We start from the raw sequence: 12,900 nt of genomic DNA, 5'->3' as shown, positions 1-12,900 counted from the left end.
AGACCTTAGGCTTATGTAGTGCGCTTCAAGCCTCTCCCTGATCTGTGTCTGAAATCACAAAGTCAGATTTTGTACCCAAGGCAACAACGAACCAGAAAGGACAATTACTTAGCATAGGGGAAATCTCTGACTTGATATATTCCATGTTAAAAGTTGTGTGGAGAGAAAGGAAGGAGCACGAGCCTATATACAAAAGTTAGTCAGACCTTTTCTGATTTGCTGTATTTCTTTAGTGACTCTTTTTTTTTGAAGCACAAGAGATAATCCAATTTAAAAAAAAAAAAAAAAATTCTGCCAGTAGTCTTGCTGCTTTTTCTCCACCTCCCTCCTCCTTGTGCTCTAAGATTTTGTGCCAGAAAGCAGATATTAATGAGTGCTAGCAACCTGCAGAGATCTCCGGAGTGTCAGGCCAGCATTATCCTAGCTTTGTCAGAGAGGCACCACCAGTTTGAGCAGCTGTGAACATGTCCAAGTTCCTTATCCTTAATTCTGCCAGAGCTCTGTACAAAACTGGATGGGCAGTAATGACTCCTACTCCTTTCTGTGGAGCTTGGCTCGTAGAGCCTGTCTTATTTTGGATTGAAGAATGGCAGCACCTGCCTTTATAGTGCTCTCCTTTACAGCAAGGCTGGTGGCACTCCCCCTGCACATGGGGAAGCTGAGGCACAGCGAGATGAAGCGGCTTTGGCTTGGCAGGTGACGTTGGGCAGTGGCATCTGAGAACTGCTCCAGCTCTTGTTTCAGCCTCCTGGGCTCTTCCCTTAGTCCTGCTGCCTCCCTTGCAGGGTGGCTGAAAGCAAATCTTTCAGAGAAAAACTTCAGGGAGGCACAGATGGGGATAAGATTGTTCTGGGTTAGCAATGTGCAGGAGGGGGTGGGAATAAACTTAACAGATGCTGTCAGAAAGACCATATGAACCCAAACTTCCTTTCTGCTTGGGATGGGGTTGTTCAGGATGCTGTTGGTTATAGGATCCACCTAGGCAAGTGATGAACCTGAGACTTGGGAGGAAATGTAGGTCGCTCTTTTCCTGTTTCTTCAGAATAATGGAAACTGTTTTTTTAGAAACAAATGGTCATAATGGCAAAAACCTCCCCTAAAGCAAGCCTGAAGCGTGTGTATCACCTCTGAATGACGATATGGGGGCTGAGGTGTTTTTCTGGTATCAGTTTTGTTAAAGTTGTTTTGTAAGTGATGGATGAGATTACAGAAATTGGAGAGAATACCACGAGGCCGAGGCAGAAAAAGCCAATAACCAAACATCCATTGCTGAGGGCTGGAAGAATGTGTGCAAAGTGTAGCAGGAGAGAAACTTGAAGCTGTGAAAGAAGTCATTCTTCTTTGCTTCCTGCTGTGTTCAGGAAAGTGAGGCTGCCTGTTCTTTGTAAAGAAAACCAAGTTGAAGCGTTTGAGGAAGCTGCCTTCAGCTCTGTGCATTCTCCTAAATTCGAGTAAGATCTGAAATATTTGAGATTTATGAGTTAAAACGTGAACCCCTCCTCTGTCCGCAGCATTTGTGAGCGGGTGACCCCTCGGCTGTCCCATGCCAACTCAGCGGTGGTGCTGTCAGCAGTGAAAGTTCTGATGAAGTTCCTGGAGCTTCTCCCCAAGGACTCCGACTATTACAACATGCTGCTGAAGAAGCTTGCCCCTCCGCTGGTTACCCTGCTGTCTGGAGAGCCTGAAGTCCAGTATGTCGCCCTGAGGAACATCAACTTGATTGTGCAGAAGAGGTAAAGTCTTAGTTCCTGGATGTGGGAGGGCATCTGGTTACCCTCTGCTGTTTGCATACACGCAGAACTGCGTTTAATTCAGGTTCAGCCCCCTCAAGGGATGGATTAAACGGTCTTGTGACTCTGGTAGCTTACGTAAGTTGTGTCGTTACAGAGCACTCGTGATACCGGTGTCACGCAGTACTTTTTTTCCCTGCCTTTTTCTCTTCACTGCATTTTAAGTGCAGGGAGAAGTGCCCTCCCTCCAGACTGTAAATCAGATTGCGTGCAGGGAGGAAGGTGTAACTGCACAGGTCATAGTGACCTGTAGAAACTCAATGTGCTTTATCCTATTCTCTCTTCAATGTAGAATAACCAGGCTAGTAACATACTGATGTACAGCTTGTTGTTTTTTCACCAATTTCCTCTCACTTGCTTTCTTAAATACTGCCTGTCCTTACCAGAAAGGTGGGACAGCACTTTGATCATGTGCAAGGCAGAGTTACTTTGCAGTGGCCCAGGTGTTTGCAAGTGAAGGCAGGAAATGAATTTGTCAGTGGGATCTACATAAAGATCTTTCACTGGCGACACTGATATTACAGGCTGTGCACAGTGCTTGGCTCAGCAGTTCAAATGGAGGAGGCGAGATGCAGATGTGGTTAGACGAGGTAGAATAGAGCCTGTTTTTACCAGTCTTGGGTGAAACAATGTTGTGTTCCCTTCAGGCCTGAAATTCTGAAGCAGGAAATCAAGGTGTTCTTCGTGAAGTACAATGACCCTATCTATGTCAAACTGGAGAAACTGGACATCATGATCCGCCTGGCTTCTCAAGCAAACATTGCCCAGGTCAGCTCAGCAAATTCTAACGGATCCTGCGTGTGTTCTGGGCCTGGAAGAAACCCTCTGGTCCCTGAGAGAGAATGTGTGACCATCACCTATATTGTCCTGCTTTAGGCATCACTGTCCCTGTACTCTTTGCAGGGAGGAGCTGGAGTTTTCCCCATCATTTCAATGGAGGTACCAAGCATCGTGACAATGAGGCAGATCATTTTACAGATTACTTTTCCAGGAGAAAAGCTCCTGTCAAATGAGTCATTGCAGGAGCTGAGGTTAGAATGAGAGGCTTGTTTCAAGTGAGAGAGGTGTGCCTTTAATGGAGGCATTCAGAAAGGTCAAACATTACTGAAGTGTGAATTTCAAGTGTATTAGTTAAATAGTTACACCTTGCATAGGCACTCTTCAGGGCTAAAATAACCTTCATCTTGCTTAACTTGCTTCCAGAATGGAAACTTCACAAAGCTAAAGCTAAGCTGAATTGAGACCACTTTCTAGTTTAGATTCTCTTTGAATTTAATGTAGTTTAATCCAAAGCCTTTAAATAAAGTAAGTGTTCTCAAGTGCCACTCTGGTCACAAGGCCTAATGCTAATGCAGAATGATTAATGCCTCTGGTTAATGCTATTATTGTCCTATCCTAATTGTCAAAGAGCAGCTTCATTTAATGTGACATTTTAAGCAGCTGTGTGTTTTCCTTGTCTGTTTTTTGTTTGTTTGCTTGGTTGATGCTTTTTTGTTTGTTTGTTTTGAACAGAGCAAGGTAATTCCATGCCCCTCTTGTGCTGGCTATGTGGAACACATTTTAAAAAATAGTTTCCATGAGAATGTATTCAGAATTGTATATTTACTTTTGGTAGGTTCCACACCAATTTTAATGCCTAGTGTTTAGATAATGCAGGTTGTCTGGATGGAGGGCAGTGTCTCGATCTGGGATCTGCAGAGCAGGAAATAAATCCCTTCCTGGTTCTGAAGAGGCATTCCTAAAAACAACTCAAGCTTTGTCAGAAATACATGCTGAAATGAGACCCATTGAGAGCAACCTTCTGCTCCCTTCTTCCCTGTGCAGCTTGTTGAGAAGCCCAGTGTCACCATGCCTACTGTATGAGGCAACAGACTGCTTGTATCTGAGGTACTCACACTCAGGCAATATTTGGAAAGCACAAACTCCTAAACCTGAGTGCTAAGTGCTGTGCAACGTAGATCATCCAAGGAAATAATAAAGCTTCAAGACACAGATGTCCTGTCTTCTCCTTGTAGATTTATTTGTCTGCAGTCTGGCCCTTCAAGGCTTCTTTATCGTGTCATTGTTCTGAGCAATTGGCATTGACTACAGATTTTTCAAACAACCATCTTACTTTGTGCTGTCTCACTTCTCCTTTGCAATCTGTTTTTGACATCACTATGATGTCATGTGTGACACGAGAAACTGAAACGTGAGATTTTGAGAGTGTGTAGGTTGCATAGGGTATTTTTGTTGATGATTTCTTGTTTTAAGGTTAAGTAGCTTTTTGCTGTAAGATCCAAGCTGGTCTTGGTTTAAGCCCTTGTTCAGTTTCCATTAGCAAAATAACTGAAATAGAGGCATAAATCTTTAGAGGGGACAAGTCTTTATGTTGTTACTGGTCCCTGTATGAGCCTGTTGCAGGATGTCTTTGAATCTCTTCTTCTTCTTTGATTCAGTAAGGATGTGTGGGTTCATCTCCATGCAGAAAAGGAGAAATAAAAAATAATTAGAGCTTTGCATACCGTGAATGTAGCACAATAAACCACATAAAATCTGTGCGTGTGGTGTGTCAACCCTATGTCAGTGTAAGGGGGATTGCAATGGTGAAGTTTAGCAGGGCTGATTTTGCCCCCAGCTGCTTGTCAGGGGAACTTGGAGCCATCTTTTGGCTTCATCCAGCCTGAACCAAGTCTGCCTGCCTAATCCAAGCCATATTTCCTCCTGCCAGCATTGGTTTCAGAGGTAGAGATTGATTGCAGGGTTTGACAGTCTTAGCTTTGGATGTATGTGGTTGGCTGTGGAAAAATACATCCTGTTTATGTTCTGGTATTTGGGTGGCATCCCTTGTCAGATGGGTGTTCACGCTGGTGTGCTTTCTTTGCAGGTTCTCGCAGAGCTGAAGGAATACGCTACTGAGGTGGATGTTGACTTTGTTCGCAAAGCTGTTCGAGCTATTGGACGCTGTGCCATCAAGGTTGAGGCAAGTACCTAAAACTTCACCTTTTCCATGCTTCTCTGACTCCGAACCAATATTGGGCTTCTCCATCTTATTCTCACATTATGCAAAGCTTCTTTGCTCCTGTGTCGGTGATTGAGTGACCTGGATCCACTGTGCCCATGGGCAAAGCCCCAGCAGAGCAGCAGGGCTTGTGAGCTCTGGGTGAATACATTGCAAGAGGGTGTGTGCTTCTCTCAGACCTCAGCCTGCAGGCAGAACAAGGCAGCAAAATCATCACTGATGGAACATGTTACTATGCTGGCTTCAGTAGAACAAAGACCACTTATTCACAAGGTCCTCCTTTAATCACTGTGGCCTGACATTTTGAAAGGGGATAGAGAAGAGACTGTGCAGAGGAACTCAGTATTAAGTGTTTCGCGTTCCCCCATTTCAGCTAAATAGAACACAAGGAGTTTCAGAGTCTGGAGGCACTGAAGAGCAACTTGCACAAACATGGAGTCACTCCGTCTAGTTCTGAAGGTCTCTATAGTTGGTGGCTTCCTTTGGAGTGTGCTCTCTGTAGCCCAGCTGCTTATGCTTCCCAAGAAGTATTTGCAGTTATCCAGAACAACAGTTTGAAACATCGTCTGCCAGCTCAGCATCCACCAAAATGCTCATAATAGATTTAGTTTAACGGTGTTCCTGCTAATTTGCCTGTAAATAAATCTAGTATGCCTGACAGGAGCTCAGAAAAGCTGCAGAGAGAGAGATGTCTTATGCTGTGGTGCTGATACTTTCACTAAACTGATAAACGAGTGCAAAATGTCACATAAGTGGTCTAATTTCAGCTGAGCTCATTTAGTGTTTGCTAAAGTGCGTTCCCATGAGCACTGAGCGGCAGCAGGTTTAAATAAAAACCTCATCATGCCTGGCTGAGTACAGTGTCAGTGCACAGGTGTCCCTCATTTCAGCTGAACCACTGGAAGCCTGCATTAAAGAGGACACCAACTTTGTCCTCTTGAGAGATCTACTGCCTCTTCCCAGTCAGCTTTCTCTTCTCCCCTCCAGCTCTTAGAGGTTTATCACTGCAGTGGGCTTTCTTTTAAGTGGGACCAACAGAGCAGGTGATCAGAGTTTCAAGTCTGCAGCTCAGAACGTTGAGTGCTCCCTCCGTGTTGCCTGCAGGCAGGAGGCTGTCTGGAAGAAGCCACAGCAGTGACAGTAGGAAATACTCCTGAGCATGAAAGAGGGCTGTTGAGAAGCTGAAAGAAGCTGGTGGCAGCCTTCCTGTTGGGGTGCTTGTGCTGAGCAGGGCAAGCTTGCTTTACTTCTCAGCAGGGACTTCTCACTGGGACTTGGCCCCGTGTCTGTCCTGGTTTCAGATGGAAGGTGGTGTGTTCTTACAACATCGTGATGCTTTTAGAAGTTTTTACCCTTTCTCAGCCTTGTCCTCTACGCTTTTTGTTCCCATTCCTGATGCTGTGTCAGAGTTGCATTCAGTATGCAAAGGGCCAATAATAACATTGATGTCCCACGGATCAACAAATTTGTAGCGACCCTCCAGCTGCATAATTGAGAAGCTCTCAGCAAGTAATGTTAACCTTGGTTTTTTAGCAGTGCTCCTTTGAAGTCACTAGTACTAAAGACGAGGTCTGCTTACTCTTGTTAGAAGAGCCAGATTTAAGAGGGCAAACAGAGAACAACTCATTACAGTGTCCTCATCTCTAGGTTAATCCCTGTCCTCAGTGCATCTGTGTTTACGAGAGGCTGTTTGTTCTGTGAGTTATGACTAATGGAAGAGCATTCTCACAGCCATCGGTGTCCAAGCTCCCAAGGCTTAGAAATCTGCATTTTGACATAGGGCACAGGCAGCAGGAGCTATTGATGAATGAGTATTCGCAGGGAACCTCAGCTCTGCCTTCAAGGATCCTACCTTTTGTCCAATTACCTCTCCAGAAGAATAAGACAGTAAAACAAATTTGTCTGCTGAGCCATTGAGCAAGTGTGGCAATGCCTTTGTTGTGTAGCAGTGCATAGTGCTGAGAGCTTATTTTGGAGATGTAAGCAATACACAACCTGAACAGCAAGGTTAATGGATTTTGCCCAGTCTTTGAGTCACCATGATGGGGGGTGTTAGTCACCATGATGGGGGATGTTAGAACAAACGTATTTTGTGTGGATAGACCAGCTGGGGTCAGAGTTAGCTTGGGTATACCTACAGCATACTGTTGGTTAGCCAGACTTGATAGCATGAGTTGAAGGTGTCTGTGGTGTGCTCTGCTGACACCACCGGATGAGGAAGCTGACTGATCCTTAGCTGGTTTGGAAATGCAGCACTGCTCCTGTTCCCCTGAAGCCTCTGAAGAAAAGGAAATGACGTGGATGTTGTACAAACAGTGAGCCCTCTGGAGCAAAAGAGAAGCAGCAGGAGCTGTGTTAGAGTGGGATTTGTCTTTGTTCCAGGAGATTCTGCCAGCAGATGAGCTCTTGGAAATCTTTGAGGCTTATGACTGTAATCTGGTGGGCTTTTGGTTACCACAGAAAAACAAAGCAAGTTGGATACTCATTGGTTGTCCTTCCCTGTGCCAACCTGAGAACTGTTCTTTTTGGAGCACTCTTTCATCAGTTTGCAGGGCACTGCAGTCCCTGGGAACATCCACCTTCACACAGCAGTGTGTTTACAAAGGATGGGGTGAGCTGAGCTGTGTTTTATTACAGGGACTTGAGAACTGCTCTGTGCATATGCCCACACGACAACTTGCTTTCCAAGGGACTCTTGGGCTAAAATCAATAGTGTGTGTTTCAAAGTGGATGTTATGTTCTTCCTAGAAAAATTTCATGCTCGAAGCGTCTAAAGAAGAGAAAAACAAGTCTTGATTTGCTTTTCCTTGAAATCTTTGACTCGTGGAATGGTGCTAGGTGTAGAACCAGAGAGGGCTGCACTGCTGAAGTTGCAAACAGCAGCTGGTGCTGTAGGTGCTGTAGAGGGGATTTGGGTAAGGACAAATTTACCCCAATGCCAGTAAGGTCAGCTATTAAATCAGCTAGTGACAGTTTGGGGGAAACTGGTAAGAGATGAAATTGCAAGGTCTGCAGCATCTAGCTTGTAAGGATGTTGAGTGGGGTTGCCATGAAGGCAGAGCAAATGCTGGTTTATAAAGTGTCTCCTTGGCTGATCCCCACGCTATCACTGTCACTGTTGGCACGCATTCCCTGTGTTTGTAAGCCAGCACTGCTTTAGTCGCAGGGCAAAAAGTCACGGTAGGGTTTTGGTCTTTGCTTGTCCTGTGCGTGTCATCAGGATTGTCCTCGATATTTTTGCCCATTCTCCAAAAACGGATTCCTGCAACCTACTTAAATGTGATTTTAGTCCTCCTCCTCTTGCCCGGCCTTCAAGTGCTGGAAAACCAGAGGGGGCTATTAGATCACTTGAATTGAAAAATCCACCCACGGTGCTATTGTTTGTGCCCTACGACATTTGTCTCGATCCTGAATGTTTTATGAGCGTTCTGATGGCAACTGCCTAGGCAGTGTCATGAGCAGTCTGCTTCTCACATTAATCACCAGCTGTGTAACGAGGCTTCATACGTACTCTGCTAATAGCCAAATCATTGTCCTTATTTCAGGCTCTCTGATGCTGGCGTTTGTTGCTCCTGTGCTGTCCTGCCTGCCTGTGCTACTTGGGAGCAGACCTCCCTGAATTGTTTGCCTCTAATTCCAATTCTGATTCCTGGAGCATGCCAGTGACCAGTCCTTGTTATCCTATGGGGTCTGCAGCTGGGAGTTATGAACCGCTTAGAGTGAGATCTGCATTGGCAACAGCTGTATTTCTGTTTACAGCTGTATCTTCACAAATGGCTAGTGACTTCACCCTCAAAGCACTGCACCTGATGCTGATCTGAGCTGCTTTTTGCTGCTGATCTTGCAGTGTGTTTGTGCATGGTTTTATCCTGCCACTTTCTAGCTTCCCCAGATGTCTTCCAGCAGTTCCTGTCAAAAGTCCTCCAGCCCTGATTGCTTTCTTGGGCAAGTCCAAGAGAGCTCAGGACTTGGAGTCGGTTGGTATCTCCACTGTCTAGCAACCTAAATTCCCTGGTTAATAGACTGCTGTCCCCTTGCAGGTTTTTTTTGGACACATATATTGAGTTGGTAGCTATAGCGCTTTTATTTTTCCCCTATTGGCCCTTTTTCATGTGCATCCCAGGTTTCTCAGCATGTGCTGTGAGAGAAACGTTTCTTCATCTTGTTTTAACTGTCCTGTTCTTCTTCCAGCAATCTGCAGAGCGCTGTGTGAGCACGCTGCTAGACCTCATTCAGACCAAGGTCAACTACGTCGTCCAGGAGGCCATTGTGGTCATCAGGGACATCTTCCGCAAGTACCCCAACAAGTATGTGGAAGCACTGCTGGGCTTTTGGAAGCCTTTGTCTGCTAGCACCACAGCAGAGCAAGGCAAAACCCACTCAGCAGAGCTTAGGGGAACACTAAGCCCAGGTGGTTGTCTTTCTGAAAAGCAGTGTCTGTTCTGGTCCTTGCCGCTGATGCGATGCAGACGTCAACTCTAGACAAGACACCAGCCTGACAGATTTAAATTGAACTAGCTTTCTCCATCAAATGTTCTCTCTGGCTTGGGTAGTACCCAGCTTATTTTATGCCTTCATGCAATAAGGTTTTGTTTCTTCAGCTGTAAAACAGTGCAGTAGTGTCTTTCAGCAGAGGTTTCGTGATCACCTAAAAAGTAATACAAGAGATCTGCAGGTCTTTCTGGCAATTTCTGCTGTCAGTTACAAGATAGATTGTGTACTTACAACAGGGATACCCACGCATGGGAATAGGGGAAGCTAAATAATTAGTGTGGGGTATTGTCTGTTTTATAGCAAAGCCTTTGGGGAGTGTAATATCCAATTCTAGAGTTGTTAGTCTCAAGATACTAGGAAGGCTGCAGCATCTGATACAGACTCATTTTCAACATTTGGACATTTGGATCAAATGTTCCCTTTAGCAAAATGGAAGGGGAGGCAGCTTTGTCTAGAATACCACTTCTAGGTGGTCCTGCTGATTGAAGAAACTCGAAGCCCTTGAGGATCCCATGAGGTCCTGGCTCTCAGATTGGAGAAAGAAAAAGCCTGGGAATGTCTTCCATTGATTGAAAATACTGCTTGTTTCACTGTATAGAAATACGCAACATTGTAATTCAGTGCAGGATTCTCTGCAGAATTGTGGGCAGAGAATTGTGGAGTAAACACAAGTCGAATTCACGCCGGTAATTCACCTGTACTCTGATAAATCAGGTATGAAAGCATCATTGCTACCCTGTGTGAGAACCTAGATTCCCTGGATGAACCAGATGCCAGAGCTGCCATGATCTGGATAGTGGGTGAATACGCAGAAAGAATTGACAATGCTGATGAGCTGCTGGAGAGTTTTCTGGAGGGCTTCCATGACGAAAGTACTCAGGTACAAATTGTGTTGTACATCTTGTCTGTAGTGTTTCCTGTAATGTGTATATGGGACTGTTACTGCAGCGGTCAGAAAATACCTTCCAACAAAAACGTGAATATTTACCTAAAATAAAACCCCTGGAACTCTGCGGATTTTCTGTCTCCTAAATCTGCTTCTTTTGTAGAAGGATAAAACAAGACTTCCTGCATGTTGGATACTTCTTGGGGAATAGACCAGAATAGACCAGAACATACAGAAGAATAGTGATGAGATGCATCAAAACATGACACGAACCTCAGTGTTCTGATCAGGGACTTGTCTGCAATGTGTTTTGCAATGGTCAAGGGTTTAAGTTTGTTTATATTGGGTTTTCCTGGCAGAGAATAATGTAATGTTACAAAGCATGGAATTTCTTATTAGTAAAGGATGTTGAGACCCTGGGATGCATTAAAGTGAGGGTGATGCTGATCTTTCTGTTGTGTTCCTTTCTCCTAGGTGCAGCTCACCCTACTGACTGCTATAGTGAAGCTGTTCTTAAAAAAGCCTTCTGAGACCCAGGAGCTGGTTCAGCAGGTCCTCAGCCTAGCCACGCAGGTGAGCCAAGATGTGCTGTGAGCCAGAGTCCTGCAGACCCTGTGCTGGTTTGCAATCCAGTGTGTCCCATCTGCTACACTTACCAACTGTGCCAGTATATAGGATTCAAGCATGTCCTCCTCTCTACCCAAGAGGAGGGGTTTGACTCCATTTAAGAGCTGCTCTGTGCCTGTTACCATGCCATCTGGCATCTTCTGTCTGCTTCTTAGCTCTTACTTCATCCTAACTCACTCCCCGTTCCCCACCAAATGAAATGTTAGGGACAGGGTAGAGTTTTGAAAAAAACAGAATGTTTTCTTGAAGCTGGCTTGCAGTTAAAACATCTGCACCAATGACAGGTGGAAAGGACCAGGCAAAGACTTTGTTCTGTGAACCGCAGAGCTTAAGCAGTGCTGTAAAAACAAAAGAAATAAGATCTAGGTTTGTTCCTTTGTACTTGGATACCGTCAGACAATGTGGCAGCTTTGCTGGAGTCTGCAGCAGTGGGTTAAGATCCCAGATTCATTATGCATGAGGAGCTGAGTTTTGAGCACAGATCGCTGCAGGTAGTTCTGGGCTTGAGCTGGCAGACAAGTGCCGTGTAGTTCTGGAGGACAGAAGCAGAGAGATTCTGGTGGCAGGAATAAACAAAACCCAAAGTGAACTTCCTACACTCTCTGGCTATAATGACCAGAGCAGTGCTGCAATGGAGTTCCCCAAAAAAAACAATTTACTCTCCAGACCTACTGTACCAACTGATGAAAATTGTCACCCAGCTGCTATGAATGAGTGGCAATTGACTCCAAATTTTCTGCTACAAAGCATTCACCACAGGCCTATCGGTTTTGTTTGTTGCAAGAAGTCGTGGCCATGATTTACTCACACTTCTGTTTGTGCTTTTTGGGGTGTTGCGTTGGGCAGGGGCAAGAAATCCAGCCTGATCTAAGAACGTTCAAAATCTGCTGTTAGGAGGCTCTCAGCTCTTCTTCGGGGAGGGATGGGCAAGGGGCCAGGTGTATCATTTGTCTAAGCCAACAGAAGAAAGGTACTAAGTGTTAAAACCCACTCTGCTGAGTCACAAAATACTTAATGGCACCCTAGGAGTACAATAGGCGTCTGTTTTTTCTCTGTTTGTCACAAATGTTGATTCAGTCTGGCTTCTTGTATTTTATATGAATAATAAGTCAACGTAGGATAACTGGCTGTAAAACACTAAAAAGCCTTATGCTTCAAGGTCTGATTTCTAGGTAGAGATACTGTTTTTTCACTTGAGTGGGAGAGTAATTACACGTGTGCTTCTTTCCCCAGCTTGGGTATTGTTGCACTTTGTGTGCCTCTCAGGGTATTGTCTGCACAGCAAGCTGCAGGTGTGAGTGTAGCAGAAGTCAGCTTAATACAGCCAACACTGGCAAAAATAGCAATGAAGTGGCTGGGGACGGGGGGGAGATGTGTAGTAGTGATCTAGATCCCTAGCAAGCTTGTAACCTAACGGATGGCACCGATCTTCTGCACCATCATTGCTGTTGTCTATCTGATGTAGGTGGGTATCTAAGCTATGGGTTTGTTGGTATGCACTGTAGGTGTACATGCAGACCCTGGAGAGTGGAGAATTGGAAACAAATGAGGAAAGGAAAAATCTGAGCTACTTGTTCCAATAGATTTACCAAAGTTTCAGGTTTGTTCATCTGGCTATAGGAAGAAACAGTCAGTTTTGAGTCTGTATGTGCCTGAAAGTCGATAGGAGCAGGTGGTCTTTTATGTCTGCCCTCGCAGAGGCCCTGTCTGATCTTGAACTGCTTGCTGCAGGCAGGATGAGGATGTTCCTGTAGAAACTGCAAAGGGTGATAGGTGAAAAGAGTTCATGACTCCACTGTCAAACTGAAAAACAGCACTGCAGAGAAATCTTTTGGTTGACCCAGACATTGTATCCAGGTCCTTGTGAGCCAAAGGAGTTTACCATGCTCAGCCTCATTACAAATAGAGGTTTTGCTGTGTGTCTGTGTATGTCTCAAGACAGAGGGCAGAGGGGGAGGTTATAGCAGGTCAGCAGCATGAATGAGATCACAGAAGAAGATAAGAAATAACAAGGAGGGAGGCTAATGAGCTGGAGGATTTGTTAACAGACATAGGAATAAAAAACAGTTGCATTTATTCTGTTATTCTACTGATACGGGGAT

The 12,900-nt window shown here is 45.0% G+C and overlaps 1 protein-coding gene across 4 annotated transcripts in view; it reads left to right on the top strand.

The window, feature by feature from the left end:
* The window catches only part of AP2B1 (adaptor related protein complex 2 beta 1 subunit), a 65,514-nt gene that overhangs the window by 19,486 nt on the left and 33,128 nt on the right, over window positions 1-12,900 (top strand). For all 4 annotated transcript variants that reach the window (XM_021415361.1, XM_021415358.1, XM_021415359.1 and 1 more), the window contains exons 7-12: window positions 1,512-1,733; window positions 2,438-2,558; window positions 4,657-4,752; window positions 8,983-9,098; window positions 10,000-10,165; window positions 10,646-10,744. In XM_021415361.1, coding sequence (XP_021271036.1) covers window positions 1,512-1,733; window positions 2,438-2,558; window positions 4,657-4,752; window positions 8,983-9,098; window positions 10,000-10,165; window positions 10,646-10,744 — 820 coding nt within the window. The remainder of the gene's footprint in view (window positions 1-1,511; window positions 1,734-2,437; window positions 2,559-4,656; window positions 4,753-8,982; window positions 9,099-9,999; window positions 10,166-10,645; window positions 10,745-12,900) is intronic.

The sequence above is a fragment of the Numida meleagris genome, chromosome 18 (assembly GCF_002078875.1).
Source record: "Numida meleagris isolate 19003 breed g44 Domestic line chromosome 18, NumMel1.0, whole genome shotgun sequence".
NCBI classification, from domain to species: Eukaryota; Metazoa; Chordata; class Aves; order Galliformes; family Numididae; genus Numida; species Numida meleagris.
The sequence above is the reverse complement of the archived record's forward strand: the minus strand, read 5'-3'. Positions and strand labels throughout refer to the sequence as shown.